At 40.1% G+C, this 26855-nt stretch overlaps 1 protein-coding gene across 1 annotated transcript in view; it reads right to left on the bottom strand.

Moving 5' to 3' along the window:
• The window catches only part of hmgcra (3-hydroxy-3-methylglutaryl-CoA reductase a), a 43449-nt gene extending 17842 nt beyond the window's left edge, over positions 1 to 25607 (bottom strand). The window contains exons 1-9 of the mRNA XM_048526937.2: positions 25453 to 25607; positions 14277 to 14454; positions 9795 to 9906; positions 9593 to 9680; positions 8616 to 8700; positions 4293 to 4398; positions 3853 to 3959; positions 1968 to 2087; positions 1525 to 1685 (exon numbers count right to left, since the gene is read on the bottom strand). Coding sequence (XP_048382894.1) covers positions 1525 to 1685; positions 1968 to 2087; positions 3853 to 3959; positions 4293 to 4398; positions 8616 to 8700; positions 9593 to 9680; positions 9795 to 9906; positions 14277 to 14441 — 944 coding nt within the window. The 5' untranslated portion in view covers positions 14442 to 14454; positions 25453 to 25607. The remainder of the gene's footprint in view (positions 1 to 1524; positions 1686 to 1967; positions 2088 to 3852; positions 3960 to 4292; positions 4399 to 8615; positions 8701 to 9592; positions 9681 to 9794; positions 9907 to 14276; positions 14455 to 25452) is intronic.
• Positions 25608 to 26855: the final 1248 nt, after the last annotated feature.

Raw genomic sequence — 26855 nt, 5'->3', positions numbered from 1 at the left:
TGTCACACTGGTTTAAACAGACCAAGTTATCCTTTTTTCTGTCAATTTACAATGATTACTACAAGTTTGGAGGTTTTATGGCTTCATAGCAGGACTTTTTTTAAAATTAAAATTACTTCTTGCCCCAGTTTCCAGTTTCTCTCTTCCAAATATCCACATACAGCCCTGAAAAAAATTGAATTTTGAATCACAACAAATCAAAAGAACAAGAATCCCAGAATATTCTGTCCAAAATTTATTGGTTGTTTCTCCCAAATTGGATGGCCAATAGATTAACACATTATGGAGTCTACATTAACTTTTAGCAAAGCTTTCCATAAAGGTTGTATGTCAATCTGGTCAAGCAAATAAGATCACATTGAATCTAACCTGGCAATCTGCCCTGTATCCTAAATTGGCGGAGAGTTTAGAAGCAGGGAGTTTTGTGAAAAGGATGTTTGAGTGACTAGAAATCAGTTCCTACTGGAAATTCCACAGGGCTGAGCCAAGAGCCTTGCTGCTGGAGGTCTATTTGAATGATGTGGATTTAAATATAGGGTATAAACATAGATTAAGTTCACAGATAATATAAACATTGGCAAAGTTGTCAAGGGGAAGGAGGATAACCGTCAGGTGGGCAGAACAGTAAGCAGTGGAATTCAACGTAGAAAAAAAAACTGAGTCAATATACTTGGTGAGGGCTAATAAGACAACACTATGAATGGTAGTACCCTGGAAAGTACTGAAAATCATAAAGACTTTGGCACGTATATCAACAGATCTCCAAAGGTAGCAGCACAAGTAGATAAAAAAAATGGTGGTTAAGGAGGTTTGTGGGATACCTGTATTTATTAGGCCTGGTAGAGAATAAAAGAAGCAGGAAGGCTATACTAGAACTGTATAAAATGTTGGTTATGCCACAGCTGGAGCTCTGCATGCAGCTCTGGTCACATTATAAGAAGGATGTGATTGCATTCGAGAGAGGCTGCAGAGCATGTTAGAATGCTGCCAGAGTTGAAGGGTCTTCTTTACCTTGGAGTAAATGTTTACGGGGTCCCAAAGGAAGGTTCATTGCATTGAGAGGGTCATTAATAGGGTGAATGGTAGAAAAATATAAATAGCCAGAGCTTTGGTTCAGTCCAAGAGGAACACCAAGACAGTTAAGGAAAAAACATTTTTCACCAAAAATAATAGTGGGTGTTTGAAATTCACTGTCTGAAAAAGGGTGGTTGAGTCAAACTCATTACAATGTTAAAGTAGTACTTAACTATTCACTTGCCTCCAGTGTTATGGGCCAAGAGCTGGAAAACTGAATTAGTGTAGTCACATATTAGATGACCCATGCGGACATAATGGGCAGAATAGCTTCCTCCTGCACTATAAATGTTTAAGTATTTGAGTGAAATTTAAATTACCTGAAAATACCAATATTAAAATTACTTTGTGCAAGTAACTTCCACATTTGCATGCACAAATAGCCACTTCAGGCAATGACAGTAAAAGAATGTTTTAAAGTGACAACTATTGGCTTAAATGTTCAGCTACCTGGAAAGATAGAATTGCCAGAGTGGTACACCGGGATCAATTCTTTTCGGCATACTTCCATCAATGCTCGTGCCAGATTTGGGCATTTCTAAGGTGTTTTCCTGTGAAGATGGTTCTGCTATCCAGCGACTATGAGCATGAACTAGGACTAGTCCCAGAGACTGTGATCCCAAAAAGAAAAATCCATACTTCATTTTCGTTGTTCAAATTATATAGTTCAATAAATTGTCAATTAATAAACCACAAATTCAACAGACCAATTTGACAGGATAATATTTAAACATCCAGAAAACTGGATTGATGGAGTCACTTCCCCACAAAGTTTTAAAATAATGGTACAATATTTCTAAAAACACAATTGTTGCAAGTCATAAAAATTCAATTGTGCAGCGCTCAAAGTTATTAATTCCACATTTAAAAAGCAGATTCATTTCATTACTGACCATGATGACTTTCACTCTCTGTGTTACAGGATTGGGTTTGTTATCTTCTTCTTCCTCCAAGACACGAGCAAAATGACCAAGCTGCCAAATTGGACGACCTTCACGACTTTCTCGGGAAAGCTAACAAGAAATGTAATGGTTAACGATCTTGAAAAGAAAACTGAACATATTGGACGGTGGGGCAGACTTGAGGCTCCACATTCATACGACCATGACTGATCCGACGGTAACCTCAAATCCACATTACTGCCCACTGTCACTAAATTTTCATGCCATGTTTAACAAGAATCAACTTAACACTGCCTTTAAGAAAATAGGCTCTTTTTCCCCCCAGAAAGACAAGCTCTAAAAACATTATGCCTAATCTGTTTTAAGATGGGCAACTGCTAATTTTAAACAATGACCTCTAGCTCTACACTCTTAGATGTAAAAAATCAACCTCTCCACATCCATCTTGTGGAGCTCCCTAAGGATTTTATTTTTTCAATGAAGATATCTCTTGCTATTCTAAAATTTAGCAGTTACAAGACTAGTATGTCCAGCCTTCCAATGCATTTACATCCTTCCCTTAAATAAAGTGAGCAATACTGTGCACATTACTCCAGATGTGGAGTCCCCAACACTGTATATAACTAAAGCATATCCTTCCCACTTTCGTATTCGACTCCCCTTAGGATAAACAATAATATTCCATGAGTCTTCCCAGTTATTTGTTGTAACCATATTGTAACCTTTTGAAATCCATGCACAAGGATATCTAGATATAGCTCTCTGCAATCTCCCACCTTTAAGACAAGTTTTTTTATTCCTCCTGTAACGATGCAGCTTCATATTTTCCCAAATTATATTCCATTTGCCACATCTTTGGCCACGCATTTAACCAATGTCTTTTTAGATCCTGTTATGTCTTCTGCACAATTTACTTTTCTACCTACCTTTTGATTGTCAGCAAATTTGGGAACCAAACTTTTTATCCCTTTCTTCAGTCCTAGTGATACAGCACTCACTACATCTTGCCATACTAAGACCCATTTAAATATACTGTATACCGCCTGATTGTCATCCAACTAAGATACCTCACAACTATGAAGGTTTCTACAATAACTTTTGATGTGGCACCTATCAAATACCTCCTGTAAGTCCAAATAACATGTTCCAGGATGTTATCTCCTCAAAAAACAGATCGGTTGAGCTCGATTTTGCTTTCACAAATCCATACCAACATTCCCAAATTATCTCAAACTTAAGTGCCCTGCTTTAACTTTAATAAATCTTAATTACAGTTTAGTAATTTCCTGTGACAGATGTTAACTGCCCTGCAGTTTCCTGTCTCCATCCCTTGTTGAATGGAGTGCAGTAACTCTCACTAGCTACTAGTGTTGAAATCCATCAGAATGCACGCAACAACTCTAACAATTTACCCAGTACCACTTCTCACGTGAAGATGATTTTCTTAAGTTCTTCCCTCCCTCCCATTTCCTCATCCATCACTGCTACAGAGATGTTACTTGTACTCCTATTAGGAAAGGCTGCTGAAAAATAGCTGTTCAATTCATCTCTCTCTTACTTTCCATTATTAATCCTCCAGTCTGACTTTCTAGAGGGCCAATGCTTACCCAGTTATTTATTGAAACTTGGTGTTTTTAAAAATATTTCTGGCCAACTTTTTCATGTACTCCAATCACCCCTTTAACTTTGAGCACAGGTCACATCTCATCATGGCATGATACTTGGTACTTAATTTGTAAGCTAAAAAGGGTTTCCAACTTTCTTTGAAAGAGGAAAAAAAAAAATCAAACTCTTGCAGCCCTCAATAATTACACATTAACAGCCAATAACATCCTGTTAAACGCAGTATTGAAAAGATTTTGAACTTCATGCTTACCTCCAACACAAGGGAGACACAAGCTGGGAAAAATGTCATAAAGACAAAGTAGTTTGCCAAAACAGACATGCATCCAAAGCAGCACATGATTTCCAATTGTCGCACCCCTAAAATATTAAAAACAGAAGTTAATGGACCTTTCCTGCTACTGATCAATTTAATATTCTCACCTTCCACATAGCAAAGAGTACATTTCATGGCTGGGTTTGTTACTTTAGCTGTGAATTCAGCTACAACAACCCAGGTCTTCTGCACCGCCACGAAGACATGCTGACAGCAGTTACTCACTTGATGGAAGTGCACTTTCTAATCCTCATTCAGCCACAAAAATGGAACAAGTGAACGTCTCCACAAAACCCTTCTTAAACTTTAAATTTCCAGCAAATTTCTGTAAAACTAACAGGTGGTGTGTGCAAGGATGTAGATTTCATGCGACTTACCAGACATAGTACCAACACCTATCACAAGACATTCCACAAGAGCATCAAGAGTGAAAGTGGGACCCAGAATGGCCATTCCACGTGCAATATTTTCCCTTACTTCATCCTGTTAAACAAAGTGCGTACTCTGATCAGGTCACAGGATATTTAACGATTGCACAGCTGTTTGCAAACACTTCTGAACTCAAAGGCAAATAAAGTGCATAGATTCAACACACAATTTTAAAAGATAACTATGAAGAATTACATTGTGTTAAATACAGTTGACAAAATAAAGGGGAACGATAAACCAGCTCGGCGAGCCAACCAACCTCTATAGGAGGTGCTATAGTCCTGTAGAGTCATAGGGCATAGAAACAGAGACTTCAGTCCAATTAGTCCCAAATTAAACTAGTCCCATATCCCTCCAAACATTTTATTCATCTACTTATTTAAATGTCTTTTATCAGTGTAACTGTACTCACATCCACCACTTCCTCGGGAAGGTCTTTCCACACATGAACCACTGTGTAAAAAGAATTGCCCCTCATGACTTTAAATTTTCTCCTCTCTCCTTAAAAATACACTCCTAGTCTTGAAACATGCCCAACCTAGGGAAAAGTCACCTGCCATTCACCTTATCTATACCCCTCATGACCTGATAAACCTCTATAAAAGGTCACCCCTTAACCTCCTACACGCCAGTGAAAAATTTCAGTCTATCCAGCGTCTTCTTATAACGCAGACACTCCAATCCCTGGAACATCCTGGTAAATATTTTCTGAACACTCTCCAGCTTAAGAAAATTCTATGATAGGGAGACCGGAACTGGACACAGTACTCCAGAAGAGACCTCAGCCACGTACTGTACAACCTCAGCATAACGTCCCAACTCCTATACTCAATGGTCCGAGTAATAAATGCCTTCGTAACCACCCTGTCTGTGTGAGATACAAATTTCAAAAAATTACGTAAGTGAACCCCTAGATCTCTGTTCGACAGTGACAATATACCGTTTGCACAATGCGCTGGGGCAACTCAGCAAGGCCTCTTCAATGCTACGTTCTAAACCTGTATTGTCTTATCACCTTGAAAGACAAGGGCAGCAAATCAATGAGAACACCATAGCATTATAGTGGTTCACAGGATCTTCAGCCCAACTTGTCCATGCTGCCCAATTTTCACAATTTTCACCAGTTACACATTCCCCATTAAGTCTCGCACCTTCCTGATCTTGGAGATAGAATCATACAGAACGGAAACATACCCTTTGATCCAAACAGTCCATGCCGAACATAATCCCAAACCAAACAAATCCTACCTACCCTCTCCTGGCCCATATCTCTCCAAACTTTTCCTATTCATGTATTTATCCAAATGTCTTTTAAGCTTTGCAATTGTACCCATATCCACCACTTTCTCAGGAAGTTCATTCTACATGCAAACCACCCTCTCTAAACAAAATTATCCCCTTCTGTCTGTTGTAAATCTCTCTCCTCTCACTGTAAAAAATGTGTCCCTTAGTCTTGATAGTCTTGAAATCCCCCATCCTAGGGAAAAGGCACCTACCTTTAACCCCATCTATACCCCTCATGATTTTATAAACCTGTATAAAGTTACCACTTAACCTCTTGCGCTCCAGTGAAAGAGAGTCCCAGCCTTTCTTAATAACTCAAGCCTTCCATGCCTAGCAATATCCTGGTAAATCTCTTCTGAACCCTGTTCAATTTAATAATATCCTTCTTCTAAGAGGGAGACCAGGACTAGACACAGAACAAAAAGGGGAAAAAAGGAAAGGCTTCTTCGGAGGGTGCACCGATTATATAACACCCAGCATGGTAACGAAACGTCTGCGGAACAACAAACCAGCTCGGCGAGCCAACCAACCTCAACACCCACAATCCAAGCTACAAATCTACTCCAAAACCTTAGGAAATAAAGAGGTAAAATGTCAACAATTAGTTCTCCTACCCATTGGTGCAATCACCATTAAGTTTCACAAAAAAAATGTAAAACATTTATTTTGAAATCAAATTTAGTTCAAGGGAATTTAAGAATACGAGAACAAAACAGAAGTGTAGGCCAACACAGCCGGTCAAATCTGCACCACCATTCAATAGGACCTTTGGCCTCAACTCGACTTTACCACTTGCCTATCATTTCCCTTGATTCCCTGTTCAAAGCACCAAAATCCTATCTCAGCCTCAAACAGATTCCAAGATGCAGCATCCACACTACGCTATAGACTTATAATTCTTTAAGTGTACTGTTTTCTCCTCATCTCGATCCTAAATGATTAGCCCCTTATCCTGACAAAATCCAAATTCTTTAAATTCCCCAGACCAAGAGAAACATCCATATTGTATTTATTCTGTTAAACCTCAATCTATTTTTCAATTAAATAAAGGGAGGTTCCACCACTGATCATTGAGACACTCCATTATTCACAGCCTGTCAATTTGAAAATGACCCATTTACGTCAACTCTTTGCTTCTTGTCCATTAACAAATCCTTTAACCATGCAAATATAATAAATTAACTCCATATGCCTGCAACTTGTACATCAGCCTTTGGTGTGGCGCTTACTGAATGTCTTTTGAAAATCCAAATACAGTAAGTGAAGGTGACAAATGGTACACAAATGTAAAAAATGGGAACAGGAGAAGACCATTCAATATTATCATACTACCTAAAATGTCAGCCTTCATGGGATATCTGCTTTCACACAGGTAAGACACAAGTACAGGAGCAAGGATACCTTGTTGTGATTATAACAGGGCCTTACTATCCACACATGGGAGTACTGTGCATTTTGGTCACCCTATTGGAGGATGAACGCTCTGGCTACGGAGAAAGTGCAACACGTTTGCCAGACTGATTCCAGAGCTAGCAGGACTGAGGTATAAAGATAAACCAGGCCAGTTAGGACTGCATTCACTAGAATTTAGAAGGTGAGGAGGGTGTGAGCGTGCCAAGGGGAATCTTAGATCTAAGAAATTTGAATAGGATTAGAGAGATTAAATGCAAAAGGATGTTTCTTACAGGCTAAGGTAAGCCACTTATGACTGACAGAAATTTCTTCACCCACATTGGCATGCTGATGTTGATCACAGAAGGGCTGTGTGCTCAGCTTAAAAAGGGAACATTGCCCAGACAGTGGTCAGCCTGTGAAATGCTTTGCCAGTGAAGCAGTTGAGGCCAAAACACTAAATGTTTTAAAGGGGTCAGATATAGCTCTTGTGGGGAGGAAGTGGGAACAGGCTGTAACAAACTCTTTGGTCCAATGGAGTGGGATGATCAGTGATGCTTGTTGTGATTGACGGAACAGGCTCGAAAATTTCTGGTCCTATTTTCTATGCTTTGAATCATTTAGTCTATTATCGCATTGTCAGAAAACTGGTAAGTTTATCGAACAAGATATCCCATTTGTAAAACCACGCTAACTTTGATCATTATTAATTGCTCTGTAATCCACTATCTTGATTATACTTCAGAAAAAAAAATTCAAGTCTACACAAATTGCCCGAGTGGCTTGGAATCAAATACTAAATGCATGTTGGGAGACACTGGAAGTGAAATTCAACAAATAGTAACAATATAGACTACCGACAAGATGCACTGCAGCAACCCCCCAAGCCCCTCATAAACCTGGGACCCCCACCACCTGAATGACAAGGGTTGATGCAGTTAAACATAACCACTTGCAGTGGATCTCCAAGTTACAAACCACATGTCTTAGAACTTGACTGATCATTTCTTCAGTCTTTCCATTCAAAACCTGCAACTCCCTCCTAACATTGGGTGCACCCACATCCCAAGTACAGCAGCAGTTAAGGTGACACTTCGACACCACTTTTAATGGCAATCAATTTACAGAAACAGCACATGAGGCTGCAATGAAAAGGCACAAGGATGGCATCAGGTTAAAGAATTTAGAGCCCATGCAGACTCAATGGGTTAAAAGGCCTCCTTCTGCACTATAACAATTCTGTGGTCAAGGATGGGTAGTAAACAGTGGCCCAGCCAGTGATGCATATATCCCATGAACAAGTAATTTTGAAAAAAAGTAGCATGCTATACAGTGTACTAGTCATTAAAATGAATGAAAAGTGCCAGAGGAACATAGAGTCTGCCACATACGCAGCAGCCCATAATGCTGCTCATAGAGAGAAATGGTCCAAGTCCCACTGTGCTCACTAGAAGCTACGCTGCGCAAATTAGTTTTTCCTCAATTATGTTTCTTTGTAACGAAACCCCAACCTGGATTTAAAAACACTGCCTGAATCCAGTTTTTATTTAGTATCGTTTAAAAAGATTCTCAGTCAGACAATTGCAACACAGTACCTGGCAGTTGGAGCTCAGCGCAAATTTGGCCAGGGCACTGGCTTTGGATAGATCAATTAGCAGCAAGAAGAAAGGCAAGGCTTCACTGTGAAGAAATATTAGAGTTAATCTTGGTATAAATATTCCTGTGAAACTCATTTAAAAAAAAACTTAGCTATTTTGAATCCTTTAGTTAGAGGACAGAATGTCAAAAGTGGGCAAAATGTGTATTCCACAAATGGCAATGGCTACATAATCAGTTGTTAATTCTAAATGTCAGTTTGATGTCATTTTAAAAACAAAATAGCAAATAAAGATATTCAGCAATAGAGCCAAAGGCCAAATTATATGGAGTTAGACCACAGATCAGCCAAAATCTCATTAAATGGCAGAACAGACTCAAGGAACTGAATGGCCGACTCTTGCTCCTATTTTGGCTCATGGAATTCGGCGTACGTCAGCCAGCCATTGAGGGTATGTTGCATTTGAAATGCCATTGCTTGGACAAGGTGTTAAAATGAAGGCATATTTGCCTTCTTTCAAAGACATTATTTCAACATCCAGGCAATTCTCCTGGTGTGCAGGCCAGCAGTAATTTCTGAATCAACATGTGAATGAATAAAATGGGTTATTTACTACTTGAGTGCCTTTGAAGACCTTAAATTTTCACAAGTTGACTGTCACATTTTCTACACAACTCTCAACAAGCTATGAAACAATTTGGAACTTACAGAAGTTGTGAATGACAGTAACTAAGTGCCAATTCATTTTACACTGTCTACTTACTTGCAAGTGTAGCTACTGGTCACTTAAGAGGTCAAAGGTTGGACATTCTATTCACTATTGAACACAATCTGGTCTTCTGCTAAATGTAATTTTATTGTTTGAGTGCAAATGGTAACCCTAAAAAGATACAGCTACACAATCATGACATGAATGTATTTGCATGGGATATGTTTGGATATGCTAAGTGTTGAACTGTGGATCATCATACTCACTTGAGGCCAGTTAGTTCTTTATCCAGAAAATGAATTACAACAGTGCTAAAAACAAAGCTGGAGAAAATGGTGAAGAGACCAGCAATCCCTAAAAGAACAAATTTAATCCAACATTAGATTGCATAAATACACCATATAAACAGGCATACATAAACAAATGCAAGTGTCAGCTGCATTCATGGACATGCACTCAGTCACTGACCTAGCATATACTTGGAACCAAGTTGTCGGAGGTTCTGGAACTGGAAGTATATGTACAAGATTGCTAAGCAGCGTGTGATGGTCAGTATTATGATATCACTACTTAATATCTCCTATGGAAAAAAAAAATCACAAGTGAAATTTGGTCAACACGAACAATTAATAGTCAATGGACAAGATATGCTTATGAGCTCTTTATCGTAAGGCATTGAAAGCTAGCATACAATTTAGCAAAGAACTTCAAGAATCAGACTGTTAGCTGTTACTGAAAGGGGATTGGAGTACATGAGCAAAGAAATCGCTCTTCACTTGTACAATAGCTGGAATTGTGTGCACAGACTCGTTCCCATGCCCAAGGAAGGATACACTTGCCAAACAGGATATTTTCTTTTACATAAAGTCAGTCATGTGTTGGGAACATTACTGGTGGACGAGCATTTAATGCTCACCCCTAATTACCCCGAGGTGGTGGCAGTAATGTATGTAGTGTAGGTATACCCATATCATTGTTAAGGAGGGAGTTCCAGGATTTCAACCCAGAAATATTGAAGAAACAGATGCATATTTCCAAGTCAATAAGGTGACTGCATTGGAAATGGTGTGCCCATATAGCTGCAATCCTGGTCCTTCAAGGTGGAAAATCATGTGTTCAACACTATTGCATTGACAAGTATTTAGCATGATGATCATGGCACTGATTTCTGATTCCCAAAGTTGGTGCTGTGCACCAGACTTGGAGGTCCACAAAACTGCTAAGAAAATTAGAGGGAAAGCTGCTGACAATTCTCCAGGAACCCTTCTATTCCGGGGACGTGCCAGAGGATCGGAAAACTGCCCACGTTACATTTTTATTTAAACAGGATAGTTGGCAAAAAAAATTTGGGTAACTATAAGCCAGCTAGGTCAACATCGGTTTTTGCAAAAACATTGGTGTAATAGCTGAGCATTTAGAAATACATAATATCGTCAAGCAGAGTCAGCCGCTTCAAGAAGGTAGATGCCTGAAAAATATTTTAAGTAGGATAGATAAAGGGGAAGCAGCAGGTGCAATATACTTGGATTTTGAAGAGACATTTGATGAGGTACCACATTAGCTTGTTTGAAATAAGAGCCCGGTGTACTGGAGTCATACTGGCATTAAGAGAGGATTAGCTAACTGATCAAAGAGAGTTAGGATAATGGGGCCATTTTTAAGATGGCAATAGAGTGCCTAGCAATCAGTTCTGGATCCAGAATTATTTACAACATATTCATGACTTCAGTGATGATAGTAAGGGTAAGAATAGCCAAGTTTGTGGTCAATATTAAAATAGGTAAGGCAGCAAATAGTGAGAGTCAGAGTCTGTCGAGGGATATAGTCATGTTAAACAAGTGGCCAAAAACTTGGCAGGTGGAATATAATACAGGGAAATGTGGGGTTGTCCATTTGGCAGGAGGAATAAAGGAGCTGAATGTTATTTAAATGGAGAAAGACTGCAGGAAGCTACAAAGGGATCTGGTAAAAGTATTTGTTCATGAACGACCAAAAGTTAACAACGTTCATCAGGTAACAGGGAATGCAAATAGAATGTCGGCTTTTATTTCAAAACGGAATAGTTGAAAAGTAGGAGGCTTTGCTAAAAACTACACAAGGCACTAGTCAGACCACAGCTGGAATACAGTGAAAACTGTGCCCCTTGTGAGGAAAAATATGCTGCATTGCAGATGGCCCAGAGATGGTTCACTAGACTGATGTTAGGTATGGAGCAACTGTCTTAAGAGATATTTGGGAGATTGGGCATGTATACATTGTAACATGGAAGAATGAGAAGTAGCCTTGTTGAAACATACAAAATTCTTACAGGAATTGACCGGGTAGATGTAGAAATACAGTTTCCCTCTGTAGGAGAGGATCTAGGACCAGAGGGTACAATCTCAGAATAAAGGGTTGCACATTTAACAGAGGAGAAATTTCTTCCGAGGGTTATGAATCTGTGGAATTATTTACCACAGAGCTGTCAAGGCTGGTACATTAAGATTATTTAAGGCTGAGATAGGCAGATTTTAAATGATTAAGAGTTATTGGGGGAGGGGGGGGCGCAGGGGAGAAGGCAGGAACGTGGAGTTGATGCTTATCAATTCAGCAAAATCTCATTGAAAGCAGAGATCCTGCTCTGCCATTTAATTTTAACCCTTCTTACATTAAACTGATCTGATTCTTTACATCCGTTTATTGATTTCATGGTTTCTATTTGAGGACAGGCTATCTACCAATATCCATTACAAAACCACTGACTCAGTTACTTTGATTACACCACTTCACACCTTGCTTCCTACAAGAATGCCAGTCTCAGTCTGATCTATGCTCATAATGAGACGTTCTACCAGAATGCTTCTGAAATGATCTTTTTCCATAACACAGGATCTTCACACCCAACTGTGGTCATCAGGTTGGACTCAGCTGAAGATTGTCTCTTCACTTTTGCCCTCACGTCTTTCCAGAGCAATGTGGGAGTCCCTTTGTCCTTAAAATTTCCATCTCACTGGTCTCCACATTCAAAAAAAAATCATTCTCTGTCAATTCCACCACCTACAGCACAAGCTGACAAACGACTTCTCCTCCCTTTCACCATCAGCATTCCACAGGAGCCACTCCCTCTGACACCCTGGTCCACCCCTCTATCATTCTTAACACTTCCTCACTCATCCATGATATCTTTCCACACAATTGCAGATGTCGCACTTGCCCACCGACCTCCTCACTTCTCAAGGCTTCAAAAACCTTCCAAGTGAAGCAACGTTTTACTCTTTTTCCCCCAACCTAGTCTACTGCATTTGCTGCTCTCAGTGCAGACTCCTTTACATTGGCAAGCAAACACTGACTTGGTGATCACCTTATGGATCACTTCCACTCTGTTGGCAGGAATGATTCTAGCTTTCAGTTGATTGCCAATTCAATAAAACCCTTGTTCTAATGCCAATATTTTTATACTGGCCTTGTTGCAATGTTCCAACAAGCATAACACAAGTGCAAGGAACACCAGTGCAATTTGTGATTAGCCACTTTACAACCGAGATCTAAACATTGAATTCCGTAACATCAGAAAGTGACAATGTATTGTTTGTTCTCTACCTGTTATTCTATCCTGCATCCTACAGCCTTGTCTTTTGTGTCTTTTAAAAAAAAGACGAAGATTAATACAATGTTGAACAACTGTTCAATTCTAAAAAGGTACCATGGGAGCTGTGTTCCAATGCAAGAGTCATAAAAGGCTGGCACCCACGTACAGTAAGTAGTGAACATGAATGTGAATGGAATGCTTTCCCTTGAGGGGGACTGAAAACTGAAGGAAAATATGCCTTTGTTGTACAGGGTATTGGTATTCAAGATACAGTCTCACCTTGTACCATTTTAGTCTTCTTCCCCAAGAGCAGATGTAAACATATTAGAGGCACAGGTCAAAGGAGTTTTATTAGATTGATGCCTGGAATGTTCAAGTGGCCTTTAACAAATAAGCAGCTGAAATTGTTTTCACTAGCATTTAAAAGGAATAAGTGGTGATTTGATTGAATTTTATAAAATCCTGAAATGGTCGTGACAAGGTGAATGTAGAAAGGATGCCTGGGGTAGTCCAGAACTAGAAATCACCATCGGTTTTTAGTAATTAGGTGTCACCTACTTAGGAGAGAGGAGAGGGGAATTATTTTGACGGTTGTGTGACTTCAGAACTCTAAGATAGTGGAGGCAGGGCCAATGAAAATTTTTAGGGCAGAGACAGATCATTTGGCAAGGGAATTAAGATTATTAGGGAAAGATGAGACCATGGAATTATCAACAAATAGATCACCCATCAGCTGACTGAATGGCAAGGCAGATGTGAAGGGCTGAATAGCCTACTTTTGCTTTTAATGCTTTTCTTTGTATCTACATTTAGATGGATGCTTTGACTTCCACAAAGTAAGGGATGGATATGCACAAATATTAAGTCTCACCCAATTTAGGAGTGAGGAAGAAATAAAATCTAGGTAAGGAAGATACTTATACTTCATCAGCGTGTTATCTGTAATCTGTCATAGACAAAAAACATTTTACAGAGGAATAACTAAAAGGTTTCCCTAACAAAAATACAAAAAAATGTAGATCATACAGAATGCAAAGAATTTTATGCAAAATTGAAATTATTTACATTCACACCTTTCCAGTGTATGGTTAGTTAAGAAAGTAGCAACACCAAGTATCTTACACAGTAATTTAATATATAGCTTTAAAACTACAGGGTTTAAATATTAAAGCATAAATAACTCCTTTTACATAATCTTGAAAGAAGCTTCTTTAAATTGTGTTAAGCTTTTTGCACAACTCTACTAGTTTCAAATTATATTAGAAGATGCCCCTTGTGAAACCAGGATGTAAAAACTGCTAAAGTCAGTCTAGCTTTAAAATGCTAACTAGATTAAAAAAGGAGCCCAGGAAGAAGGTAAATAGTTGTGGTAGAGTTCTTACCTCCTCAATCTTTGGACATTCAAAATTCCATCCACAAATCTGATTATTGCCAGTAAACATATTCATGGACATCATGCAAATAGTAATTGTGACTGTTCCAACAATCACCTCCCAAGGGTGGGAGGCAACAAAAAGCCCATGCATGCGGAATAGCCTGGACAGCATTTTAAAATTTTACCTGTTTGGGAAGATAGAAAATTAGTAAAACAATTTTTTTTAAAAAAGTCATATTTATTGGCATCCATGATATTTGGAAGGAACCAGAAAGGAATTAAGAAAGACTAAACAGAAACTAGGAACAGGAACAGGCCATTCACCCCATACAGCCTGATTCCACTCAATAGGATCAGCCATGATTATATCTCAATGTTATAGTCTCACTTTCCCCTCCATATCCCTTGAGGCTGTAATATCTACAAATTTGTCAATTTTTTTCCTTGAGCACGCCGTGTGGCAGTGAAGAAATCTTTCCTTATCTCATTCTCAAGCGGCCTACCCTTTATTCTTAGGCTATGACCCCAGGTCTGGATTCCCCAATCAGGTAAAACCTCCTTCCTGCATTTAGTCAGTCTGAAATGTTTAAAATATTAAGAAGTCTGAGCAGTACTTCAAATGAGCTTGTATTCATGAGTCGCTCACCTACAACAGTTCTGCCATTCCCAGTATCAGCCTCATTAACCAAGGCTGCCTTTCCTCCATACGAGAAGCATGCCATTTTATTAACCCCAAGCCCATGTGCTTTACTTCTGCCTACGAACCTCCCACGTGGGACCATACTGAAAGCCTTTTTGAAATCCACATAAACCACATCACCTGGTTCACATCTTTTCTACTAACTACATCCTCAAAAAAATTCCAGTGGATTATTTTTGCTTGCTTTCTCTTTCATAAACTTGTGGATACACTTTGTCTAATGCTTTTCAAGTGTTCTCTTATCGCATCTTTTGTAATAGACTAAATGTGGTCCAGTTTGCTCAACTGTCAATTGATATTCCATAGTTCATAAGACAGAAACAGGAGTGCCTCTCAACGAGATCATAGCTGATCAGGTAATTTTCAACACCACTTTCCTGCCTTTACCCCATAGCTTTAGGTTACCTTGTTGGATTGAAAATCTGTATTTCTCAAAACTTGTATATACTTAACAACCCAGCCTCATGGCCCTCTGCAATAAAGAATTCCACAGATTCATGACACTAAGAAGAAATACCCCCTCATCTCCATCGCAAGTTCTTTTTAAGAGTGCTCTATCATTTAGAAAACACATGGAATTCTTATTTTCTCCGCAAGTTCCCAACTGATCAAGTGTATCTTGAGACATTGTGGGAAGAAATCGCAGGACTCCGAGCAGAGGTATATGTACCAACTATAGCCATGGGTGCGGTACCAGAAGACTGGTCGTTGCACCCTTAAAGGCTGCAAAGAGGTGCTGGGAAACTTAGACAACAAGACTGACGTTATTGGTGCATAAATTGTTCATGGGAATTCAGAGGAACAGGATTTACATGCACTTGGAGAGACAAGGACTGATGAAGGATAGAAAATCAAACTTGAATGAGTTAAGGATCTGACCAATAAAATAGATGAGGGCAGAGGGGTAGATGTTGTCTGCATGGACTTTAAGGCCTTTGACAAGGTTCTGCATGGTAGACTGGTTAGTAAAATTGTATCACATGAGATTCAGTAACAGTTTGTCAACTGGATACAAAATTGGCTTAAAAGTAGGAGAGAGGGAGTGGGGTGGAGGATTGTGTTTCAGACAAGTGTCATGGTGCAAAGGTAACAATCTGTCCTTCAATATCAGCAAAACTAAAAGAGTGCTGATCTTTGACTTCAGGAAGAAGAGGAGGTGGTCACATGCATCAACAGAACAGAGGTGAACTGGGTCAACTAAATCAACCTCCTGGGAGTGACAATAACCAACAACCAGTCCTGGTCTACCCACATAGACGCAACAGTCAAGAAGGAACAACAATACCTCTTCATCCCCCGAAGACAGAAATTCAGCATGTCCGTAAGGACTCTCACCAACTTTTACACATGCACCATAGAAAGCATTCTATCTGCATGCATCACAACTTGTTACAGCAACTGCTCTGCCCAGGACCATAAGAAACTACGGACAGTTGAGATCACAGCCCTGACAATCGCACAAGCCAACCGCCATCCATTGATTAAATCTAACTTATCGTCACCATGGAAAAGCAACCAAAGACCCATCCCACCCTGGTTATAATCTCTTCCAATCTCTCCTGTCAGGCAGGAGATACAAAAGCTTAAACACACATACCAACAGGTTCAAGAACAGTTTCTTCCCCACTGTTATTAGGCTGCTTAATGGACCTCTCAAATTTCAAATCTAATATGCTTATCTCACTTTTGTACACCTCCTATGCAACCATAGCTTTGTATGCCTCACCCTGTGGTCTGTATGTCCTTGCATAATATGATCTGCCTGTACTGCATGCAAAAACAACAAAACTTTTCACTGTACTTAGGTACATGCGACTAAAATCAAATCAAGGATTGGAGGCTTGTGACAAGCAGTGTTACACAGAGATCAGTGTTGAGGTCACTGTTGTTTGTCATTCATATGGTTTGGATGAAAATATAGGAATCATCGTTTGTAAGTTTGCAGATGACACAAAAGTTGGTGGTATAGTCAGCAGTAAAGAAGGTTATCTAAGATTACAAAGGAGTGGAGATAGTTTAATTTAAATAAATGTGAGGTGTTGTATTTTGCTAAGATGAACAAGGACAGGACTTACACAGTTAATGATAGGGCTCTGAGGAATGCTGTAGAATAGAGAGACTTAGGAGTTCAGGAACATAGCTCATTAAAAGTTGCACCACAGGTAGAGACAGTGGTTAAGGTGGTGTTTGGCAGGCTTGCCTTCATTAGTCAGACCGCTGATCTTAGGAGTGGAGACATCATGCATGTGCAGGACGTTGGTGAGGCCACTTTTGGATTACTGTGTATAGTTCTGGTCACCCCACCATAGGAAGTGTATTATTAAATAGGACAGGGTGCACAAAAGATTTCCAAGGATGTTACTGGGACTGAGGGTTTGAGTCACAAGGACAGACAGAATAAGATAGGATGTTTTTCACTGGAGTTTTGAGGGCTGACCTTATAGACGTTGAAAGCTGAATAGTAAAGATCTTTTCCCTAGGGTTGGAGATTTCTAAAGTAGAGGTCATAATTTCAGGGTGAGAGGAGAAAGATTTAAAAGGGGCCTGAGCGGCAATGTTTTTCTACGCAGCATGTGGTCTGCATGTGGAATGAACTGCCAGAGGAAGTTGTTAATGCAGGTACAGTTACAACACTTGAAAGTCATTTGGACAGGTACATGAATAGGAAGGGTTTCAAATGCAGGCAAATGGAACAAGTTTAGTTTGGGGATACTTGGTTGGACCAAAGGGTCTGTTTCCATGCTGTAAGATTATGTACGTCCCATGCTGCAGCCTCAAATCTTGCTCTGAAATGATCCTTGAACCGCTGTAGGTAGACCCATAATGCTATTAGGGAGTGAATTCCAGGTTTTTCTGAAGTTCCAGCAAGATCACCTCTCATTAATTTCAAAGATAGAGAATACTGGCCAAATCTTTTAATCTTTCCTCTTAGGAAGTAATTTGGTGAACCTTCAATGCATTCCCTCCATGGCAAGTGAATCTTTCTGGCACTTATCAGGATGAGTGCAGCATCAATGATATTCAAGGCGCTTCCAGCATAAAGCAGCACACTTGATTGGCATCACATCCAGAAGCATCCACTCTCTCCACTGCCAATGCTCAGTAGCAACAGTGTGTACTATCCACAAGATGCACTTTTCAAGCCAATGACCCTTCCACCTAGAAGGGCAGAGGGCAGCAGATAGATGGTTCACCTGCACCTGAACGTTCCTCTCCAAACCGCACATGATCCTGACTTGAAGATATATCACCACGCCCTCACAGTCACTGAGTCAAAATCCTAGCATTCCATTCTCTACAGACACCATGTGGAACGCAGCAGTTCAAGAAGGTAACTCACTACCACCATCTCAAGAGCAGCCGATAAATGCAGGTCAGCAGCAAAGCCCACACCATGACTGAATGTAAAAAAAATGAAAAGATCTTGAAAATAATCTGCATAATTGCAGCAAGACATCTTTTCTCTCATACTCAAATCCACATCAACTTTCAGTGATTCCTGAACAAGGCACCTCTGAAGTCCACTGCTTCCCAAACTCAACAAATGAGGCAAGGTGAATTTGTTTTTCCTACCAAAATAGTTAAACTCACTTCAACTGCAAGTTTGAAAAAAATGACATTAAGCAGCTCCACAAACTAAGTAAAGAAAACCCCAACAACTCTTGCTTTAAATGATCACTGCACTGACTAGCAGCATGTACTTTAATTACTGAATGTTGCATCATCTAAGAAAGGAAAGGCACACAACCTAAGGAGTTTAATATTAAAAGGTCACTGAAGTTATTCCACTGGTGAAGGAGACTTTACAAATAAATTCGATACAGTAGGAGACTATTCAGCCTGATGTCTATGCTGACTCTGCACAATAGCTTGTCGCACTCCCTTTAGCTGAAAAAAATTGCACAGACATTATACAAATCAGATTTGAAAGCCACAAATCAACATACCCGTATTGTCTAGCTGCGTGCAATTTTTTTTTCAGATTACGCATCTTTCTTTCAGGACACTTTAAAGGACTTCAAAAGAAAAAGGCGGCTGTGGTTTTGCTTGAGCAATGGATAAACCGAATTTGTTCACAGATGACATCACTGATGAAGCCACTGATCCTAAACTCAAAACTAAGTACTTAAAACGTCTTTCAGCAGTTCCTATGTCTGCCTTCTAGCTGCCACTTTTAAATTGAATGTAACTTACCCATACAAATCATATGCATACTTCAGTCGATTACCTGAACTAATCAATTATCCAATATGATGGAAACACAGTTCACTGTTTCATGTAGGAAAAGCCTCTAATGAAAGCATGACTAATGGGAAAGACTGAGAACACATGTTTTCTCTCATGTACTTTGTGGTTCTGAAACAAACCCAACATACAGATGCTAAAAAGATCAAACTAGGAGCCTTAAATGCAAGGTAGCCACAAACAAAAAATTCAGGAGAAATCCCTTAACTCAATCAGAAGATTCCATCTATTACATGACTTCTCAAAATGGAAATCATTAGACATGAAAACACTCCAATTGTTAGGTCAGGGGGCCAATTTGAGACACCAAAAGCCGATTCCAGAAAGGCCATGTTTATTGAGAATACTACCAGGCACAGAAGTAAAGGAAAGAAATGGTGCTGATAAAAGTAAGATTAAACCACTTTAAAATAATGCATGGTTGGGGTCAGCAGCCCAGATTTTGTCCTACTTCAGTTGGGGCCCAGCCTGATACCTTATTGACCCATGAATATTACAAGTGCTCACGGCCTAATATAGCCAACTATGATATAACCTCTCACTGTCAGCTGGTGTCCCTGGCTGCACATACGCAGCAGCTATATTGCTATACATGTAATCACTCCACTCTTTGAAATAAAAATGAAGTGGACGAGGTAATTTCTTAAAAAGAGTCTTCATGATTAACAGAGTTTGCTACCACCATCACTGCCCGCACCAACTAGGCAGTCTCAAAGTTTGCAACACTATTAGAGATTATTCTATTTGAGAGGATCAGGATCTGCAAATCAATGATTCAAGCCTGTTAACAATTGCACAAAATGATAAAGCGTGTTCTACTCAGCATGCTTATACACTTTTTAGTTGAGTGAAGCGGAGCAATATGTTAAGCATTGGAGCTGAGCAGCAAACCAAGCACCCAAAAAGGGCAATCTTGTGAGCAAAATGTCAGATCAATATGGTGAACCAAGCTCACCATGGGATAGCAATGAACTCTGCAGCACAATGATGTCAGCTGCAGCACATATGCACCCATCAATGAAGCAGGTGACTTCTTGTTCCCAGTGCATATTAATATCATCATTTTCAACAACTTCCCATGCAGGAGACTCTTCTGAAAATAAATGCTTTGCCTCCCACTCCCTTAGCCCCAGTTGGTCCTACAGTCCTCAACTGGGTCACAGTAAACAAATAAAACTGGGAAGAATTGTTCTATTAGTAGTTAACAGGAGGTTTTCTATAAGCGCCTGAAGGAGAATGGAATCAAAAGAATACAGAGATTTAACTAGAAGTAGTAACGTAGGAGAAGGCCTGTGTGGAGCATAAACTGGGATGGTTTAATTGAGATGAATGGTCTGTTTCTCTCAAACAAAAGTTTGAAGTTTGTTCAACTACTGAATAGCAAAATTTGGATACAGATGTATTCACAGAATCTTAGAAGTTTACTTCTTTTCATTAACAACGTGTCAGGCAATTTTTCAGCTGGCACAGTAAACAACTCGTGCAATGAAAACCTTGGCATGTAGAGCATAGAGAGATCAAACAAAAACCAGATGATATTCAATAATCCATTCTGTTAGATAGGATTTAAAACAAAATTAGATGAAGATAGTTGAAGACAACCTCATATAAACACAGGCTCACAAAATAATGGAATGCGAGTATTAAAGCTGTGGCTCATGCCAAAATAAAAAGGAAAACATTTAGTTCTGAACTAGATCTTTTATGTTCTGAAAGCAATGAATTCAGAACAAGCCCTTTCCTGGCAAAGAGGACCATAGTGACAACACAAGATTCACCAGACCACATGTTATTTTTTCCAAGTAATGACTGTATAAAACCCTTGGGCATTAACTACTTCCAAGACCCATCAGCACAACCAAAGTTCAGGACTTTTGTTCATGTTCAAATACAAGGCAGTGTTTATTAAAAACATCATACTAGGCTTGGCCTTTAGCTCCTGGAAATATGCTCTAAATTAATGGTTGAATATCAAACCAACTCAAAAATCTTGCAAGTTGTACAAAACTAAATTTACAATAGCAAATGCTGACGTAGGTAGCAAATGTGATCTGGTTATGCAGTTTGGACACCTCCAAAGAAAACTTGTCATGTCACTACAGTCTCAAAATTAAAAACATTTCTTCCTTGTATAAGTTTTCCTGGCACATTTCTGCTCCAGAAACAGAGGTCGATCCCTTTTCTGATGAAGGGTCTAGGCCCGAAACGTCAGCTTTTGTGCTCCTAAGATGCTGCTTGGCCTGCTGTGTTCATCCAACTCCACACTTTGTTATCTCGGATTTTCCAGCATCTGCAGTTCCCATTATCTCTATCCCTTGCAGTTGTTTACACAACAATATATAAAAATTTAAGAGATCAATCAGCCCTAGTGGAATCAGCTCATGTACATTGTTTGCAAAGAATATTAAAAACTGAAATACTGGCCACCTATGTTTGACTATTCACCATTAAACAACTGTATAATACCAAGTTTATTTTAAAAATGAATTGTTTTGATACCTGGATACAAACTAAAGTAAGCTGTGACTATTCTCCGTGGTCCTGGCATTCAAGAGGCTAAAAACGCGTAATAAACTATAATGTGAAAATTATACTCATAAGCGTTAATTTGCATTTAGCTGGTGCCTGTTCACTTTGATTTCCACACAAATTATCTTCTGCAAATCATGTATGTGTTGATGTTGAGAAATGGAATATCAAAATTGATAAGTATAAGTTGGCTGTTCAAGTTAAGAAATTAAGCCAGTATTATATTCAATGTGCTTTGAACAAGTTTCATTTGGCAAAATAGTGTCTATTCTTTAACATGAGGAAGAGTACATCTGCATTTGCAGGGTGAGAAATCATACTAATACATATGACAACCAAGCACTCTGCAACATCTCAATGATATGGCACAGATGTATGTGTTTCTACCAACAATCTTGGGTAAATGTCAATCACAACCATAGTCTTAAAGGACTGAGTACAATAAGAAGATAAATTCTTAAAATGTTTAGGCAGGTTCAGTCAAGATTTTAAACAAACACAAACTCAATGTTGAACATGCAGAGAAAATGCTATTCTTTTCTTGTTAAGCAATCTTACTGTTGAACAACATAAACAAAGCTCAGCATTTGGAGCAGATGTGTAGCTCGGGTTGTGGGTGTTGAGGTTCATTGGCTCTCCGAGCTGGTTTGTTGTTCTGCAGACATTTTGTTACCGTGCTTGGTAACATCCTCAGTGTAGCCTCTGATGAAGCGGTGTGTTTTCCCGCCTAGTTTTTAAACTCTGATGTCCATCGCGATGGATTGCCTCACTTCTGGGTTTCTTCCGTAGTGGAATATATATGGGGTCGAGTTCAATGTGTTTATTAATAGCCTGCTTCGTGGAGTGCCATGCTTCCAGGCATTCTCGTGCTTGTCTCTGCCTAGCCTGTCCCAGGATCTTGGTGTTGTCCCAGTCGAAGTTGTGGTTCTCCTTGTCTATGTGAATTGAGATGAGTACTACGGAGGAAACCTGGAAGTGAGGCAATCCAACGCAACGCAACAGACCTCAGATTTTTAACAACTAGGCAGGAAAACACACCGATGCTTCAGAGGCTGCAGAGGATGTTACCAAGCACAGTAACGAAATGTCTGCGGAACAACAAACTAGCTCGGCAAGCCAACCTACCTCAAAGCTCAGGATGAAATGTTTTAACTCCCTAGATGCTGATTCATTGCTCTCTAGCTCTCTTCACTTCTGATTCAAAGTCTACCTCCTCCATTCTAACCCTAAGAGTGTTAAAAATGAGGAAAAGATGCACAATGATTAAATATAAGTTTTTCAGACTTGACAAAGTGACAAGCTGATCGCATTACTCAGACAGCAGCAAAGGTGTAACTTTCAGATTGTTAAGGGATTAAAAAGTTAGGTTTTCTTGAAATGGAATATGTAGTCATTTTAAAATTCTAAAGTATGACTGCTAGAATCCATTTATTCTTTTAAATGAAAGGTAGACATCTGGCTGAAAAACCATGCAGAAATACACCACATTCCATAAGCCAAATGTCTTTTTACAGATTAAAAACCCAAAGTAATTTGACATTTGTCAAAGCAGCAGTATATTCACACAACTGTAACAGTAATTTTATATTGATTTTGTAGACAGTGGCACAGTTTTATAAAATTTGTTTTAGCTCAAGATTTAACCTTGTTGCAATGAAAGAAATACATATTCGGCAGTATGGCTCATCACTCAAACAGCAGAGCCAGCTACAACAGGTTATTATGCCACCAGAGTAATGTGAAGCCTGATATATTCTTCTGAAAAGCCACCAAGATTTTAATCATATAACTGATGCGTAACATGGAAGCAGAGACAGAAATAAATTGACAGACTTTTCACATGAAGTGAATGTTTTCAAACTCTCATTAGAAGTGAGGGGTTTAATTTGAAAGACTACAGGAAGTCTAAATTTAAAGTCAAATATCAAATCTTTGCTTTAAAATGACCCCATTGTAAATTTCAGTTGTACATAGTATATTGCATGTTCTTTTTCAAACCAGCTTTCACGTTTTAAAAAAAACTGGCACTATTGCCAGACTTTGCTGGCAGGGAGACAGTCACTTTTTTATCCTGCTGGCTGGTGCAAAAGGATTTTTTATAATAAACCCTCTCTTCAAGAATGTTCAAGGTCCCCTTGATACACCACTAACAAATACTTGGAGAAAGAACTATGAATGCAAGGAATAGAACCCAGATTGTATTTGGAACTAGGATAATGGAACAGCATTCATGCACACATGGCAAATAAGAAATAATCAGAGAGTAAAATACAGTCAGTAAAAATGAACCAGAACAGGTTTTCTTTCTTCTGACATTCCATTAGACATTGAGCTCAATCAACTGTGCCAACTATATAGACACTTACACTGAATATGCAGCATTAGGGAAAGACTGGAGGGAAAAGCAACTCATTTCCACAGAATTTTTTGTCAATCGCAGGTCAGTAGCAATATAAAGCATGGAGATGGATGAAGTAATAACAAGTTATTCAATTACTCATGGGGTGGCAATATTTTCACTAGAGATTACATTAAATCTTCACTGATCAATAGATCAAACCAATCATAAGCATGGTAGTCTGTTGTGATGCATCGAAAGTGAAAACCATCAAACACGTATACAATTTGAAAAAGGGCTGAGGAATCTCAATAATCTACATTTTAGTTGAAGCGCAGAGGGTGAGAGTGTATGTTAAGAAAAAAGACAAAATGTAACGGATCCTGATCCACGAACCGGCTTCAAACGAGAGAGATAATGGGAACTGCAGATGCTGGAGAATCCAAGATAACAAAGTGTCAAACGAGTCCTTTTTTAAAAACTAGCCATGCAATTGAAACGTAGAACACCCAAAAATATTCGGCTTCGTTCGACTATTAATTGCCTCAGCTATAGTAAATAGCATATAGTAAAACTATAAAGTATTTTTCAAATTTTGGCAAAAACAAACATCGAGAAATTCAATCACAATATCCACCTTCGGTATCAGATTCACACAAGGTGTAAAAATATAAAACGTGTACCTTTTCGACGACACAGCGATGATCTAAATCAATCGGTGCTGCAAATAACACTGACTCGGGTTTCATGCAATAGGGACTACTATACATTCGAGAACGATAGAGGCAGCGAAAAAAGATACAGTTGTTAACGATAATTACGGCTTTCGAAGCAGACTTTAAATGCATCAAAATGATGCGGGGGGTAAAAGGCGAGGAAGGAGGAAGAATAATTTAGATTCGAATTCAGAACTATAAGTTTAAAAAAAGCGTATTAACAGCAGGATGACAACTAAGGAGAGCGGTCAGTACAAAAACTGTGATCCTACAACATTGCGAAGCCGCTTCACGGTATTGCGGATGTTGTGAGGGAAGGGAGAAGGACCCAATCAGTCTGTTGCGATGGGCGGTGGGTGACCTTCAGGAAAGTGGGAAACCGGGCTCTCGATGTAATATGCGTGGAAATTTCTTTCTTTCTTTCTCTCTCTCTCTCCCTAATTCCAGCCGGGCCCCAGCTCACAGCACAGCCGATGACGAAAGCCGCCCACGCCCGCACCCCCACCCATAACCCCGGGTAAAATGAAGCCGATGCCGTTACATCACAGTCACCGGCGCAACCACCAGCTTCCAGCCACACCTTACCTAGGGCCTGGCTACACCGATATACCTTTACTACAACAACCAACATGATCAATTTCTTTTCAAAACTCACCCGAGATTTTTAAAAAGCACGAGAAAAACCATTAATTTTGAAAACGATCCAGCAGCACAGAACCTCACCAACAACAACACCTCTCCGCTGCTCTCGCCGTCAACCTCCAGACGCGAAAATGGCGAGCGCCCATCGCCCGATAAGCTCCGCACTCTGATTGGCAGAGAGCCCGAAGCTAGTCGTCATGCTCCTCTTTCATTGGAGTAGCCTCCTGTCTTCCGGGACCTTGTGAGGACAGTTCATCCAATGAGAGCCAGTGGTGACTGCCAGCCGTCCATCCGATTGGTCTGAAGCCTGTACCATGATGCATATATTATGATAACCAGGGGCGTGCGTGCACAATGAGGTGACGTCCCACAGGCTGGGTTTGGGGAAAACGTCAGTCTCTCAGTATAACAGAGATAATGGGAACTGCAGATGCTGGAGAATCCAAGATAATAAAATGTGAGGCTGGATGAACACAGCAGGCCAAGCAGCATCTCAGGAGCACAAAAGCTGACGTTTCGGGCCTAGACCCTTCATCAGAGAGGGGGATAGGGAGAGGGAACTGGAATAAATAGGGAGAGAGGGGGAGGCGGACCGAAGGTGGAGAGAAAACAAGATGGGTAGAGAGGAGAGTATAGGTAGGGAGGGGATAGGTCAGTCCAGGGAAGATGGACAGGTCAAGGAGGAGGGATGAGGTGGTAGGTAGGAAATGGAGGTGTGGCTTGAGGTGGGAGGAAGGGATGGGTGAGAGGAAGAACAGGTTAGGGAAGCAGGGACAGGTTGGGCTGGTTTTGGGATGCAGTGGGGGGAGGGGACGAGCTGGGTTGGTTTTGTGATGCAGTGGGAGGAGGAGGGGAAGAACTGGGCTGGTTTTGGGATGCAGTGGGGAGAGGGGAGATTTTGAAGCTTGTGAAGTCCACATTGTTACCATTGGGGTGCAGGGTTCCCAAGCAGAGTGAGTTGCCGTTCCTGCAACATTCGGGTGGCATCATTGTGGCACTGCAGGAGGCCCATGATGGATGTGTCGTCTGAGGAATGGGAGGGGGAGTTGAAATGGTTCGTGACTGGGAGGTGTAGTTGTTTGTTGCGAACTGAGCGGAGGTGTTCTGCAAAGCGGTCCCCAAGCCTCTGCTTGGTTTCCCCAATGTAGCGGGAGCCACACTGGGTGCAATGGATACAATATACCACATTGGCAGATGTGCAGGTGAACATCTGCTTGATATGGAAGGTCATCTTGGGGCCTGGGGGTGAGGGAGGAGGTGTGGGGGCAAATGTAGCACTTCCTGCGGTTGCAGGGGAAGGTGCTGGGTGTGGTGGGGTTGGAGGTGAGTTTGGAGCGGACAAGGGAGTCGCGGAGAGAGTGGTCTCTCCGGAAGGCAGACAAGGGTGGGGACGGAAAAATGTCTTGGGTGGTGGGG

This window comes from Stegostoma tigrinum, chromosome 3, assembly GCF_030684315.1.
Source record: "Stegostoma tigrinum isolate sSteTig4 chromosome 3, sSteTig4.hap1, whole genome shotgun sequence".
Taxonomy (NCBI): domain Eukaryota; kingdom Metazoa; phylum Chordata; class Chondrichthyes; order Orectolobiformes; family Stegostomatidae; genus Stegostoma; species Stegostoma tigrinum.
Note: the sequence above shows the minus strand (reverse complement) of the source record. Positions and strands in the feature narration are given on the sequence as shown.